General features: G+C 37.6%; 1 protein-coding gene across 1 annotated transcript; it reads right to left on the bottom strand.

The window, feature by feature from the left end:
• Positions 1-15,138: 15,138 nt before the first annotated feature.
• Positions 15,139-15,862, bottom strand: LOC131161266 (uncharacterized). Its single transcript, XM_058116909.1, has one exon. It carries the CDS (start codon positions 15,749-15,751, stop codon positions 15,251-15,253), a length of 501 nt encoding a protein of 166 aa, XP_057972892.1. The 5' UTR covers positions 15,752-15,862; the 3' UTR covers positions 15,139-15,250.
• Positions 15,863-16,843: the final 981 nt, after the last annotated feature.

Genomic DNA, 16,843 nt, shown 5'->3' with positions numbered 1-16,843 from the left:
TGGAAAAATGCCGCCAAAAAAAAAAGAACCTTCTAAGATGCCGGAAAACTGAGATGCAACCGAGAGGACCACGTGCATGCGAGTGGGTGGAGATATCGATGATGCGATGTTGCATGCGGCGCTAGGAGGTTAATTCCAAAACTTAGGGTTTTGAAGGCTCTGATACCATGTTAAAAAAAAGAAAGCTACATATTTATATATATATATATATATATATATGTATATAGATATATTTGTGTATATTAAACTATACAAGGGTCATCATTTTATAGGTGAAGGAGACAAGCTCACAAAGTAACTCAGTAATTACACAAATCATGGAGATTTACCTAAATCATGGAGCGTGGTCCAATTAACTTAATTAGGAGATATGCTAACACTTTGATTATGGTCCTTCGCTACAAATTTGCTTTTTATCTTTCAATTTGACTTCTAGAATCATGCTTGGTCCTAAAAAGACCCATTTATAGCCAACTACCTAGCATCCTCTAAATTTCAAACTTGATTATGATCCATATACCAACTAACCACATATAACATACATCCAATGTAAGATTATAATGTGGAAAATAGGTTGTCAACTAGGTTGAAACTGATAAGATTGATGGTTGCATGATAGTCGACCTATTCTAGAAATTGATGGTCAAGTGGAACACACAAAGGCGACGAGGTCAGCCCACACTACTGTGATGGTCGTGTGATGGTCACCTATTTTGTGAAAGATTAGAATTTGAGGCTTCAGGGGGCCAGAATGGTCGACCAAGTCGTGCACAAGAGGGCATCTAGTCACCCCTTAGTCAAGAAGGCCTAGGATTTGGGGCTGGAGACTAACCCACGATCTCCTTAGTCCCACTTGGTAGGATTGATGGTCGAGCCTTGATCGACCTATTCTATGAAGAATGCCAAATTTCTCTATATAGGGGCCATAGGTGGTAGACCTAGTCACACTTAGGGAGTCCTAGTCACACCTAGGTTGACTAAGACACTAATGCTAAGACTTAATCTAATGACTCTAGACTCTAACACACCCTATAATGTACAACCTAAATAAACAAAGAATAAGAAAAACACTTGGGTTTCTCCTAGAAGCGCTAAGTTTACCATCTTCAGACAAAGGCAATGAACGCTCATGTCGGACTCACTGGGTCACTAACAGGAGTTTTCATCACTAGTCCTTCACTATTCCCCTCACACATGGCTTTAGACGCTGACCATTCACCTTAAAAAGGGTGTTGGTCTTTGGATCTTCAATTTTGACCACACCATAGGGGAATACATGAGTCACAGTATATGGACCATGCTATCTAGACCACAACTTACCCGAGAATAATTTCAGCATTGAATTGAAAAGCCATACTTTATGGTTAGGCTCGAAAGTTTTCAAAACAATGTGCTTGTTGTGAAAAGCCTTCATTCTATCTTTATAGATCTTGGCATTTTCATAAGAGTCATTACGGATCTCCTCTAACTTATTGAGTTGGAAGCGGTGATGGAAACCGACAACTACTATGTTGACGTTAAACTTCTTAATCGCCTAATAGACCTTATGCTTTAACTCAACCGGGAGGTGACATGCTTTATCGTGTACCAATTGATATGGGGAAATACCGATAGGGGTCTTGTAGGCTATTCTATATGCCCACAGAGCATCGTCTAGCCGAGACGACCAATCTTTTCTTTCAGACGTCACCACTTTTTTCAAGGATGCATTTGATTTCATGGTTTGATACCTCAACCTATCCATTGGTCCGCGGATAGGACGAAGTGGCTACCTTGTGAGTGATGGAATATTTTCGTAGGAATGCCACAAAATGATGATTAAGGAAGTGAGTTCCCTCATCGCTAATGATAGCTCGAGGGCAACCAAAACGACTAATGTGTTGGGGACACCATGTAATGTCGGTCGGCTTTGTGCTGAAGGGTGTAATGACATCGGGTTACTTGATCATGAGTGTGTGGGTGTTGAGAACTATATTGGAACTATATTGAACTATGTATGTTTTATATTTCATGTTAACACCCATATGCTACACACTAATATAACCTAATTCTTCCTTACTGAGAGGTGTCTCACCCCTATCGTATGTACATGTTTTCAGGTCCTTTGAGTAACTTGGAGCTAGCATCCTTGTGTGGGAGCGTGGTGGTCGGTTTACTGCGTAGGGTACTAGTGTAAGTACTTGGACTGTAATAGGGTTGTCATTTTGGGTATTTGCGGGCACCCTGGGTTATGTTTTGTATTATGGAGCTTAGACTCTATCTGTATAGACTCTGGTATGGTACTGTGTATGTATAGAATGAAATTTTCCACTGCGTATATGTCTTGTATGTGAATGTGTATAGGGTGTACGGGAACCCTACGAAGTCGAACCCTCATTCATTATTGTATCATTTGTGTTTTATATGATACATGGATAGGTTAGGTTACTACATCACACCCTAGGTCCCATTGCCGGGTTCGAGGCGTGACAACTTGGTATCAGAACTAATCAAGTTGTTAGGTCTTGTAGACTTGGTTAGGCCTAACTATGTGTACATACCAAAGTATAGGATGTAGGAAATGGGAAAAGTAGGTCGAGGGTTGTTTTGTTGATAGATAGGGACTCATTGGCGGTGTTCTATGTTTTTCTTGGAATGACGTTTTAAGTAAAATCACGGCAAACCATTGATGATTTCGTGTTGGTGTGATAGGACAGACTTGGACCCATGAGATGGGTAGTTAATATGATTAGTTGTCAATGATTGGGTAAACTGTATATGACATAGGGATTCTAACTAATTCCTATTCTATTTTTCAAAATGGAGCCAAAGGATAACAACTTGTATAGTGGCTCCAAGGAGACTGCGAGTGATGAGTCTCCTTCTGTGCCTCGAGGGTTGATGAGGCAGGTTATGTACGAGATCAGGCGGAGTGTTAGGTGACATGAACGTTCTCCTACTTCTGTGGGGTGTACCATCAAGAGGTTCACACGAATGCACCCTCTGACATTCTCAAGAGGACCTGATTTGATGATAGCAGAGGATTGGGTTAAGAAGACCGAAAGGATTCTGGAGGTTCTACACTGCACAAATAAGCAGAGAGTCCTTTATGCTACCTTCTAGCTATTTAGGGAGGCTGAGCGATGGTGGACTATGGTGAGTCTTCTGGAGAAGCAGAGAGTCGGTCCTACAGAGATGACATGGAGCCATTTCAAGGAAGTGTTCTTTGAGAGATACTTCCCAACCTCCACACGCGATGCTAAGGCGGATGAGTTCTCTGTTCTGACATAGGGAGATATGACAGTGCAGGGATACGCTACACGGTATATAGAGCTATCTCATTTTGCACCATGCTTGGTCTCGAACGAATACGAGAAAACTCAAAGGTTTGAGAAGGGCTTGAGGAAAGACATCCGCATATTAGTGAGTATGCTGCAGATCCGTGAGTTTTCGATTTTGGTGGATAAGGCTATTGTGATTGAGACCGGCATCCATGATGATGAGGTGGATCAGGAACCGAAGAAGAGGCCAGTGCCATCAAGTTCTAGTTAGGGATCATGGAAGAAAAAGAATAAAGGCGTAGGTTACTTCCAGAATACCAAGCATCAGGGTTCTTAGGTGGATCAGTCACGTGATCATTGTATCAGGTGCCACAGATGGCATAAAGGTGAGTGCCAGTCATTTGAGAGTAACTGTACAGTTGTGGCAAGCCAGGCCACATGGCTCGTGACTACTGCGCACTGAAGAGAGACACGCCTACATCCAGTGTGAACCGGGGTATCAATTAGATACCTCAGGGAACCAGTCAGGCAAACACAGCTTCGGCGAGGGTATATTCTCTTATTCCACCAAATGCGGACCGTGTAGGGAATGTAGTGACAGGTACCTTGTTATTGATTTCAAATAGAGTTCTTGTTTTATTTGATTCAAGGGTAACCCATTCTTTTGTATCTGTGAACTTCGTAAAGCTCTATGGGGTTGGCACCCAAGTTATAAATAAAGGGTTATCGGTGGCCACACTGTTTGGGAGTGTAACATCTTGTAGGAGGATGTTAGGAGAGTGCCTCGTGGAAATTCAGGGAAGGTTGCTACCGGTGAATCTTGTGGTGTACAATATGTTTGATTTTGACGTCATACTGGGGATGGATTGGTTATCCTCCAGTTATTTTGTGATCGACTATCGAGGAAAGGTAGTAGTGTTCAGACCTCCTAGGGAGCCGGAATACAAGTTTGTGAGATCGTGTGTGCATTCGACGCCACAGGTTCTATCGGCATTACAGGCGAGAAGGTTACTATTGGACGGATGTCAAGGGTACATAGCTTGCATGAAGGAACCACTGCGAGATGAGTTGAAGCTTGAGGATATTCGAGTGTTTAACGAGTTCTTGGATATGTTTCTAGAAGATTTACCCAGTTTACCTCCAAATCATGAGGTGGAGTTTGCGATAGAGTTGTTGCCTAGTAAGGCACCGATCTCTAAAGTTTCATACCATATGGCTCTAGCAAAATTTCAAGAGTTGAAGGAGCAGTTGCAAGAATTATTGGACAAGGGCTTTATCTAACCTAGTTTTTCACCTTGGGGAGCTCCAGTTTTGTTTGTGAAGAAAAAGGACGGGTCGATGCGCATGTGCATTGATTACTGTGAGGTCAACAAGGTGACTGTGAAGAATCGTTACTCGTTGCCTCGTATTGATGATCTCTTTGACCAACTATAGGGGACACAAGTCTTTTCAAAGATCGATCTATGGTTAGGGTATCATCAGGTGAGGGTTAGATCTAAGAATGTTGCGAAGACTGCTTTTCGAACCAGATACAGCCGCTACGAGTTTTTAGTCATGCCTTTTGGGTTGACGAATGCTCCAGGAGTGTTCATGGATTAGATGAATAGCCGCTACGAGTTTTTAGTCATGCCTTTTGGGTTGACGAATGCTCCAGCAGTGTTCATGGATTAGATGAATAGGGTTTTCCATGAGTACCTAGACCAATTTGTAGTGGTGTTTGTTGATAACATTCTGGTATATTCAAGGAGTATGGAAGAGCATGAAAACCATCTGAGGTTGGGGCTACAGATTCTGCGAGAGAGGAAGTTGTATGCTAATCAGGAGAAGTATGAGTTATGGTTGAATCAAGTCACATTTTTAGGTCATATGGTGTTTAAGGGCAGTATCTCAGTTGATCTTAGCAAGATTAAAGTCGTGGTTGACTGAGTGAGATCGAAGAATGTGCATAAGGTTCAGAGTTTCCTAGGACTAGCAGGTTATTATCGTCTGTTCATTGAGGGATTCTCTAAGTTGTCTGGACCTCTAACACGATTGACTAGGAAGGAGGTGAAGTTTTATTGGTCCAAAGATTGTGAGCGGTGTTTCCAGCAGTTGAAAGAGCAATTGGTTACTACTCCAATCTTGATCATTCCTTTTGGGGATGGCGGTTTTGTAATTTATAGCAACACATCTCTGAAGGGTTTGGAATGTGTGCTTATGCAAGAGGGTAAGGTAATAGGTTATGCTTCACGGCAACTCAAGGAATATGAGAAGAATTACCCTACGCATGATCTAGAATTGGCCGCTGTAGTTTATGCATTAAAGATCTGGGGACACTACTAGTATGGTGTTTAGTGTGAGATTTTTACTGACCACAAAAGCCTCAGGTACTTTTTCACGCAAAAGGAGTTGAACATGAGACAGTGAAGGTGGCTTGAGCTAATCAAAGACTACGACTGCACCATCATTTATCACCCAGGGAAATCTTAGCAGATGCATTGAGTCGGAAGTCAGAGCATGCAGCAGTATATGCAATTGTAGTTCAACATTATATCAAATGGGATCTGGAAAGTCTTGGTATGGAGTTTGCTGTCAGAGATCATCAGGATTTTATTACTAGCTTGGTGATCCAGCCAACTTTGTTTGAGTGTATTAAAGTCGCATAGGCTAGTGATGCAGAGTTGGTTAAGACTGTGGAGAAAGTGCAGCAAAGGTTGGCTGCGAATTTTAACATCTCTAAGGGAGGTGTGTTAAGGTTTGGAACCATACTGTGTGTTCCAAACGACGATGAGATCAGAAGGATGATTCTAGAGGAAGTGCATCATTCTTTGTATACGGTACATCCAGGTAGCACAAAGATGTATCGGGTGAAGTGGTATGAAAAGGGAGATTGTTCAGTTCGTGGAGCGTTGTCTGACGTGTCAGCAGGTGAAAGCTGAACATCAGAGGCTGGAAACGCCGTTACAGCCCTTAGCTATTCCGGAATGGAAATGTGAGCATATTTCCCTGGACTTTGTGGCTGGATTACCACCAGCGCTTCACAGGCAGAATGCCATTTGGGTGATCGTGGATAGGTTGACGAAATCTTCTCACTTAGTACCAATGAAGATTAGCTACTCCTTGAGTAGGCTAGCATACTTGTACGTGCATGAGATAGTTAGAATGCACAGGGTACTGGTGTCCATTGTGTTAGATTGAGACCCAATGTTTACCTCTCGTTTCTGGAAGAGGTTACAGGAAGCACTGGGGACGAAGCTTACTTTCAGTACAGCATTCCACCCCCAGGCTGATGGACAGTCGGAAAGAACAATAAAAATCTTGGAGGATATGTTACAAGCTTGCGTGTTAGACTTCGGTGGTGGTTGGATGTAGTTTATGCCACTAGTAGAGTTCGCCTATAACAATAGCTTCCTGCCAGTATCGGGATGACACCGTTCGAGGCTCTGTATGGGCAATCCACTACCTCGAAGAAGGTAGCTAGACCAAAAACCAACTTATTTGATAAAAAATGAGGAGGAGGCTAATGTTGTTTTAGGGGTTTAAGGGTGTTTTTGTCACTAAAGAGAGAGTTCACATGGGGCCTCACACGTATCGACTCTTCCACATCAGAGCAACCCATTACTCAACTTGGAAGAGAAATGGATTGACTTCATCCTTAGATGCTTGCTTCAAAGGATAAGAAGCAACAACAATAGAGAAAGAGAAAGGTTTGGATTGTGGGTTAAGAAATAATCCCAAGAAGAATTTTCATTTTTTGGATTATGAGTTCTCATTTGTTGTCAATGTTACATCTATTGTTCTTTAAAATTTGGAAAGGGTGACCGAGTTGTTCAAGAACTCAACTCTACAATGGTCCATGTTGACTTGCAATTCAGGCATACCCCATCAACAAAAGGTTGCGAAGTTCAAATTGAAGAAACAAAATAAGGCTGAGTCATGTGCTGAACTTGAATCCGCACCATCTACTTCTAATACCCAACATTGCCAACCAGAGAACAACACAAAAGAAAAAAAAAATGGGAAAGAAAAGAAAAGAAAAGAAAAAGTATCCATCACTATAATTTTACAATGATGGAAGAATATAAATACCTAGAATGTCTCTCCAAGACTACTATGCTACTCCCTCTCTATGATCTCAACTATGCTAGTGCACTAAACAAGAGATAACAATCTCAATTTGTTGTGCCAGGCATCCCACTTGTTCCAAACACCAATACTACAACTATTTCTATTGAATATAAAAGAAATTAAAGTAATGCAGAAACTAATAAAAAAACAGTAAAAAGAATAAGACAAAAAAATTTATGAGGTTCGATATAGAATTACCTACGTCTTCGGGCGCCGATGATCAATCCACTACTTCTTGACAAAGTACAACTTTGAGGTGTGTTTTACAAATGAAGAGTTGAGCTCTTTATATAGCTTCAACTTCAAGTCTAAAAAACACTTCTCTCCAATGTGGGACAAATAATATAAAAAATTCAAAACAACATTTTATACTAATGTGGAAGTATTCTACCAATGTGGGACAAAAACAACAAATCTCCACCTTGACGATAAATTCAAAAAAAAATTCAGTCACCAACATTTTCTGAAGTTCCACATCATCGGCGCTTTCCAAAAATACTCAGATTTGCAGGATATTGATCAAGTCCAAACAATGTTTGAACTTGATTGTTGTCACAATCTTGGTCAACATATCTGCGGGATTTTCAGTTGTAGCAATCTTCTGAAGAAGTATCTTGCCCCCATCAATAATATCCTGCATAAAATGAAACCGAACGTCTATGTGCTTTGTTTGTGCATGGTAGACTTGGTTCTTTGCCAAGTGAATAGCATTCTGGCTATCACAGAATACAACCATGTGCTTCTGAATAACTCCCATATTTTCAAGTAAACCCTGCAACCAAATAGCTTCCTTAATAGCCTCTGAAGCTGCCATGTACTCTGCATCTGTTGTAGACAAAGCAATGGTAGACTGTAAGGTAGACCTCCAACTCACTGGACCATTAGTAATGTAAAAATATATCCAGTAGTTGATCGACGTTTATCCAAATCACCTGCAAAATCCGAATCCACATATCCAACAACACGTTGATCAATAGTATTATTTTTTTCAAATACTATACCAACATCAATCGTATTCATAATATATCTCAAAATCCATTTCACAACTTGCCAATGTCCTTTACCCAGATCATGCATATGCCCGCTCACCATACTAACAGCTTGTGAAATATCGGGTCTAGTACGAACCATTGCATACATCATACTACCAACAGCATTTGCATAAGGAACCTGTGACATATACTTACGTTCCTCATCTTATTTAGGAGATAAAGTAGCACTAAGTTTGAAATGAGGAGCCAGAGGAGTGCTTATTGGTTTTGACTGCTCAGGCATGCCAAAACTCTATACTACCTTCTTCAAATACTGTTTTTGAGACAAACTAACTCTTCCTCTCATTCTGTCTCTGTGAATCTCCATGCCAAGTATCTTCTTTGCTTCACTAAGATCTTTCATCTCAAACTCTTGATTTAACTGACTATTCAACTTGTTGATTTCTTCCCTATTCTTTAAAGATATCAACATATCATCAACATACAAGAGTAAATAAATAAAAAATCCATTTTGTAGTCTGCGAAAATAAACAGAATGATCATGTTTATTTCTGATGTACTTCTAACCCATTATAAACTAATGAAATCGTTTGTACCACTGTCTTGGAGACTGTTTTAAACCATACAATGATTTACCCAGTTTACATAGCCAATTTTATTTTCCAACAACCTGAAATCCATCTAGCTGAGTCATATAGATTTCCTCTTCCAAATCACCATGTAAAAATGCACTTTTTACATCCAGTTGAACTAGTTCTAGATCAAATTGTGCTACCAAAGCCAACAAAATTCTAATGGAAGAATGTTTAACAACTGAAGAAAATACCTCATTATAATCAATGCCTTCCTTCTGTGCGTAACCCTTCGCTACCAATCTAGCTTTGAAGCGAACATTATTTGCAACTGGAAATCCTTCTTTCTTTACATAAACTCATTTACAACCAATTGCTTTCTTACCCTTGGGCAGCTGGGCTAGCTCTCAAGTTTGATTCTGATGAAGAGATTACATTTCTTCATCCATTGCTTTTTTCCACTTGTGTGATTCAGAGTTCCTCATTGCTTCTTTGAAAGTGTAAGGAACATTATCATCCACAACTGGAAGTGCATAGGCCACCATATCAGTATACCGAGTAGGTTTTCGAATTTCTCGTCTTGGCCTTTGAGAAACAATTGATTCTTGTTGCTATGAAGATTCTCCAATTGAAATATCCTCTTCTTGTACACTATTCCCCACCGTAACTGGAGAGTTACCTTGTGTAGTCTCATTTCTCACTGGGTTTCCCAAAATTGTCTCAACCTCCACCTGTTGTTGAGTACCACTGGTCTTCTCTTCAACTTATGACTCCTTACGTATTGTTTTCTTCATCATTGCAAGTTCATCAAAAGTTACATCTCTACTTAAAATCATTTTTTTCGTCTCTAGACACCAAAGACGGTATCCTTTGACTCCTGCACTTATCCCCAAGAATATTGCTTTCTTGGCTCTTGGATCCAACTTAGATTCTTTAACATGATAATAAGATATAGTACCAAATACATGTAAAGAATCATAATCACTAGCAGGCTTTCCAAACCATACCTCATAAGGTGTTTTTCCTCCTATTGCAGATGATGGTAGACGATTGATGAGATAACACGCATATCTAACAGCCTCAGCCCAAAACCTTTTGTCTAACCCAGCATTAGACAAAACGCATCAAACTTTCTCTAGCAAAGTCTAATCATACGCTCTGCCACCCCATTCTGTTGTGGTGTATTTCGAACTGTGAAGTGTCGAGCAATACCTTCATCCTGACATACCTTCATAAACGAGTCACTCATGTATTCACCACCATTATCTGATCTGAGCCGTTTAATCTTTTTGCCAGTTTGAGTTTCAACTAATTTTTTCCACTTAAAGAAAATATCACACACTTCATTTTTATGCTTCATAGAATACACCCAAACTCTTCTAGAAAAATCATCAACAAAAGTGACAAAATAATGCGTACCACCCAATGAAGCTGTTTTTGTGGGCCCCCATACATCTGTATGGATGTAGTCTAAAATACCTTCAGTCTGGTGGATTCCTGTGCCAAATTTCACTCTAGTTTGTTTTCCCAGAATGCAATGCTCACAAAATTCAAGTTTGCACACCTTTACACCATTTAACAAACCTCGCTTAGCTAATTGTTGCAAAGATTTTTCTCCTGCATGTGCTAATCGCATATGCCATAACTTGATTGTATCTGAACCTGCATCTTTCTCAGAAACAATAGCTGTTGAGCCAATAATTGTACTACCTTGTAAATAATACAAGTTATTTTTCCTTATTCCTTTCATCACCACCAGCACACCTGATTTAATCTTTAAGATTCAATCTTTCTAAGTGATAGTAAACCCTTTAGATTCTAAGGCACCCAATGAAATCAGATCCTTCTTTAGGCTTGGAACATACCTAACATCAGTCAAGTTCTTAATAGTTTCATCTTGACATTTCAACTGTATTGATCTTATTCCAGTTGTTTTACAAGTATTATCATTTCCCACAAATGGGTGGCAGCTTACTAACAAAACGTGGGTTAACCAATTAAATAGTGTTAATTAGCCCATTGGCCCAAGTCCAATACACATGCACAAATGGAAAAATTATGGAAGCTTTTAGGATTTCACCAAATCTCTCATTGATCTCTCAAAAAGGTCTTTTCAACAACAAGAACCAAGACTCGCTCTTTGGAAACTTTTACGAAGTTAGAGTTGTGTACACTTTGAAGAGCAACATATGACAGAACAATAACAAATCTTGGAACATTCTACCACTATTTGGTCTTTGTTAAAACACCTGCTCTTCTTGATCAAGCTCGAGCTCATGAAGATTGGATACAAATCCATATTCAGATTGTCAATCCCATCATCTAGAAGATCTGCCATTGCCTTGTTTGAGAATACACTCCACGATCCCTTGAATCACAAAATCTACTTTCAAGGAGGTCAATTAGAGGATTTTTACTTTATCTATTGTAAAAATATACATAGATTGTACATATTTTTATTAATACAAAATTGAATTTTTGTACCAATTTTCTTGTCTAATTTTAAAGGCACAAAATTTATTATTACAATGAGAACAAATAATTGACATTAGTTAATTCCTTTATCTTAAGTTAATAGATAATTTTTGCCTAAACATAATGATATTTTATAATTTAAAACAATAAACATAAGCCCATTGACAATCAAACATGTTAGATTGAAAATTTATCGAACACAAATTAGAGAGAGAGAGAGAGAGAGAGAGAGAGAGAGAGAGCAATTAACGATACTAAAGGTTAGCGGAGGGGAACTGCTATAAAAATAGTAGTCAACAACAAGTCTTTGATGGGGTACTCTGTGAGAGCAAGTGGCACAATTGCTTCAGTAGTGAAAGTGAGGGTGGTGCAAATATGTTAACAAGGCCTCGATGCACACCACCATCACTCGAAACAACATATCGTCCCTCCTTGATCATACCAACATCAGCCCTTCGCTAAAATTGTTTCTTAACCATTATTGATAATTTTACCCAAATGACCCAATTTGAAATGCGACTATTAAACCCATTCCTTCATCTTATCCTTCCTATCTACTAATGATCCGAATTAACACCTAGTCCACCTACAATAAATTCCTCCTCAATGATTGCCTTTGTAGATCAGTTGTAGTCTCAATGATTTCTAGAAGATCTTAATGTCCGTACCCTATGACCAAACAAAAACTGCATTTTGGAGGAGCTTGTCAATGTCAAGCTTGCTGATGGATGGTGGTATGTAACTTGTCAAATGTCTTTGTCAGCGTCAATGGCGACCTAGTTGCAACACCTTCGAGCTCTTTCAAATGAGGGAGTGCACCATGATACAATTTTGGTTCCTAGCCAAGGCAAAGAACCGTTATATAGACAATTGCTTTTGTGAATAAAGTAGTTAAAGTTTCAAGAATGTGTAAAGTGAAATCACGTATTCCAACAAGATGGCAATAATAGAAAAAATTTAAGTTGACAAAAAGACATTCATTGTGAATACATAAAAGCATACCATTTCTTCGTCTTTCATAAGTATACACAAAAATGGCCTTATATTTTAAAATTTTGACAAAAATATTATAAAAAATAATAAAATTCAACCAAATCTATTGCTAAATCATTAAATATAGATGCCTGCATCAATTTAATAGTTTAAGCCTTTTAAAATGAGTCCTTAGATCCGAACAAAATGTCTCTTTGTGATCAATGTCTACTCTTTGATTATGGTCCTTTGCTACAAATTTGCCTTTTATCTTTCAATTTGACTTCTAGAATCATGCTTGATCCTAAAAAGACCCATTTATAGCCAACTACCTAGCATCCAACAAGCAACTCCACTAAATCCCAAACTTGATTATGATTCATATACCAACTCACCATGTATAACATCCATCCAATGTAAGATTAAAGGCAATCCACTACCACAAAGAAGGTAGCTAGACCAAAAACCAACCTCTATTTCATAATTAAGTTTTGTATTATAACATAAAATCATATGAAATAACATGTTTTCGAATTGGATTCCATTAATGAAGATAACATAACCTAACTTAATCACTCTAGTTGTGTGGAAAGGACAATAGAATATAGAGCCTCTTGAACCATTGCAATAAACAATGGAATAACCACTTACACTTTTAAGGTCAAGATTCTTTGACTGTGAATTATACATCCTCACTTCTACTTTGCATCTCAATGCATAGAAGCCTCTCAATTTTTGTTTCTAAGCCATAGTCACAAAAAGGAAATCTCGCCAATAAAAGGGTCAATTATTCTACCTAATTTCACCCTACCTTCTACAATACTCACCACCAAAATAGACCATATAATTTTGAATAATTTCCTCTACTTAAACTTAACTAATGCTTTAGTTGTTTTAAACAAATTTAAGGAGTTATATTTTTAAGAATGAGTTTAACAAAATCATAATGGGAATAATGGGAAGGCCTAGTTGTCTCCAATGGAAGCTATTGACTAGTCACCTAATATGTGAGAACAAAACCAATTATGTCCATTGAGCTCAAATGTGGGATTGCTTTCTTAAAAAAAAAAAAATCATATTTATTCTAAAGACACTTAATTTTGAATATTCATAATCATGTCTTCACATGCATTTGGTATTCAAGATCTTTCATTTCTTAGTATGTAGCTTTGTCGTAACCATAGGTCATAAAGTATGTGTTTGTAAGTATGCATAATACACATATATCTGTATTCACATAATATATGTATCTCACAAAAATGAATTTAATTTTTTTTAGTAAAATACAAATTGCATCAATATTAAAAGTATACAAGATGGTGCATTTGAAATAGTGATGACCCAACATATGAAATTCAGTCCCCAAAAAATAGATAGGGGAGTAAAAAAAACAAAGATATGTGCCAAAGTTAGAATTTTAATGAAAAAAATCTAAAAAATACCTTCGGCAATGAAAATGAGAAAACCCAAAAAATATTTCAATAAGACTTGAGAGTGGGCCCCATACACCCACCACATGTGGGCTTACACATGGGCGTGGTGCAACGCCCTAAGCTTCTTCGTATGGCCACCGAGTTTCTAATTCATTTTGACTCGAATACTTGTCATTCAAGTTGCTGACTTTTTCATATGATTTTCCCTAATTTCTTCACATATTCGAGTTTCATTTTCATTCAATTACAAAAACTCCCAAACACATTTAACAAACTACTTGCCGAAGATCCAAGCTTTCATTTGGACACGCAAAGAAACCATGAAAGGCACTTTGTCATGATTTAATATAGATAAAGAAAAACAAAATCTCGAAGTCAAAAAACAAAAACAAAAAAACTTATATTAAAAAAAAAGATAAAATTTAAAATCTAAGAAACAAAATCTTACATTAAGAAAACAAAATCTTGATGCCAAAAACAAAATCTTGCATCAAGAGAACAAAATCTTAAAGCCAAAAAATCCTATGAGAATTTTATTTTAATGCTCCTAAAAACATGATATTTATTCGGTCCGAATTTTATAAAATTAGAGTATATCAATGCATAAAATTAGGCAACTTGAAGTCTACTAGTTCTACACATTAAAAAGAATGATATCACCTCCATAGCATTCGAAATTCAATCCTCATTTTTTAAAATAATTTCTGCAGTGTTTGGTTTTTACAATGCATGTCCAACGTTTTACTTGTTAATATGACATCATCCATTTTACTATATTTATTATAAAATAATTTTCTTGCTTCACAAAAATACCCCACTCATTTATGACTAATTTAAATTGAGAATGCCAAAGCATAGAAATTACAAGCGAGTTCCTTTTTGTTCTTAAAAAAAATTTAGTTGACAGGAAAAAAAAAAAAGGGGGATATTCATTATTGGAGGTGTGTTTGGATAAAAAATTATGCTTTGAAAAATGAAAGAAAATTATTTTTTATTACTTTTTCTCTATATTAATTATTATTAAAAATAAAAATATATTATAATATGGTTAAAATTTAAGAAAATCACATGTTCCTTTCTTTCTTCTTTCTTTTCAATAATCAAACGTGAAAAAGTATATTTTTTCAAATGCTCCTTTTCTTTTTCTGTGTTATCTAACTCTTAAATGGAACCTTGTTGAAAATAATATAATTCTTTGTTCAAATGTACACACCCAAACACTATGATGTTTGGAAGAGACTCGCCGATAATTTATAAGAACATTCTCTAAAGTTAAATAAAAATTATTCATTCATGCAGTTTGGAAGAAGTTACCACACAAAAAAAATATTGGAATAGTCAAGTTTTATTCATTACGGGGCAACTTGAAATTGGAACATGTGCTATTGGAATTCCACACTATAGTCCAAATGATTTCGAAGCAAAAACAAGAGGAGCCCCTAATATCTAGGTTTCGATTGCGGATGAGGAGGTTTAGGCTGGCTTGGCCCGCTAGGAGGTATAATACCTTTCGGATAACTTCTAAAAAATACATTAGGCACCGGCGGTGAAGGTTTGCTCGGACCACTAGGAGGCACAAAGCCTTTTGGGTAGCTTCCGAAGTTGGGCTCCGGAGGTGAAGGCTTGCTAGGACCGCTAGGAGGGACATGAATACCTTTCGGGTAACTTCCAAAGAGTACCTTCTGCTCCGGCGATGATGATTGGCTTGGGCCGCTTGGAGGTCGCGAAGGCTTGCTTGGAGCACTAGGAGGTATGAAACCTTTCGGATAGCTTCCAAAAAAGACCTTAGGTACCGGCGGAGAAGGTTTGCTTGGTCCGCTAGGCGGCACGGTACCTTTTGGATAACTTTTGAAATTCACGTCGGGAAGACTTCCATATGCTTTTGAAGAAAGCATGATGAGAATGAGAAGTCCAAACAGTCGCGTCATAAACATCCCCATTGTTTATGTGTGACACAATTTTGGCAATGGTGAGTTTCAGTTTCCAAGCAATAGGTATTCCCTTATATAGAAGCTGGAGCACTCCTTTGGCAGAAGGCTAGTACGTTACAATGGAGAAATTATTATATACACTGACACTAGATTTATATTTATTATTATTTTTTCATATGTATGCATTTAACTAATTTAGGCATTTTTTTAGATCTAGTGTATACATTCGATGTATCTAATATTTTTTCATTACAAGAATACCCCTTTAAGCATTTTTAGTAGTTATGATTTAATCAAAATTGAAAGGGGACCACTTTATTTTTTTTATTAATTTGTTCTAATTTCTAGAAAGAAACTTTGAAATTGATGTTTGGTATTAATATATATACACTAGTAAATAAGTCTAGTATTGCTAAAATTTGACTGGGTTAATTGGATTGATCACGACATCGATCACATGTGAAAAAGAAAAAGGAAAAGAGGCTTGAAAGATTCGAAATGTACTTTAGGGGATTACTGTAATGCTTAAGTCAGGGAATTCAAAAAGATTTAAAGATTGCAACAGTATGAAAGCGAGTAAATTGAGATGATCTACGTCTTCCAGGAATGACCCTTTCATAGTCGTACGAGCTCATCATCATTTATATCTTATTAATATGGAACTAATGAGATATAGGGGTTACGAAAAACCTGTGGGGGGTTTTTTTTAGGGGGAATTGAATATGACATTATTTTCCTCTCTCCAATTAATTAGAGTTATTTATAGCCTTCAACTTTTGATACCAGTGATTTCCATTTCAACCCCTTGTAAAGTCAATGCTGGTATTTTGTATTAGTCATATAATACTTCCAAACACTCACATACTCCTCATTCTTGATTTCTTCAAGCATTGTGAGTATTTTCCAAGGCTATTGTGTTTAATATCCGCAGCTTAAACTCTCACTTGTATTATTGTTTGATCGATTTTCTGAGAGAGTTTAACATTAAGGTTCTTCCACCAATTTTAATTGATAAATTTGGTGTGGAACAACCTTGAGGGTTGTGGTTCTTGCATTGTTGTTGCAAGGTACCTAAACCTAGATTTTGTGTGCAAAAATTCT

This window comes from Malania oleifera, chromosome 8 (genome assembly GCF_029873635.1).
Source record: "Malania oleifera isolate guangnan ecotype guangnan chromosome 8, ASM2987363v1, whole genome shotgun sequence".
Lineage (NCBI taxonomy): Eukaryota > Viridiplantae > Streptophyta > Magnoliopsida > Santalales > Ximeniaceae > Malania > Malania oleifera.
This window is presented reverse-complemented; position numbering and strand designations above follow the sequence as displayed.

Excerpts from the sequence above, each read along its gene's own strand:
- LOC131161266 (XM_058116909.1), bottom strand. The coding sequence starts at position 15,751 with ATGGGGATGTTTATGACGCGACTGTTTGGACTTCTCATTCTCATCATG.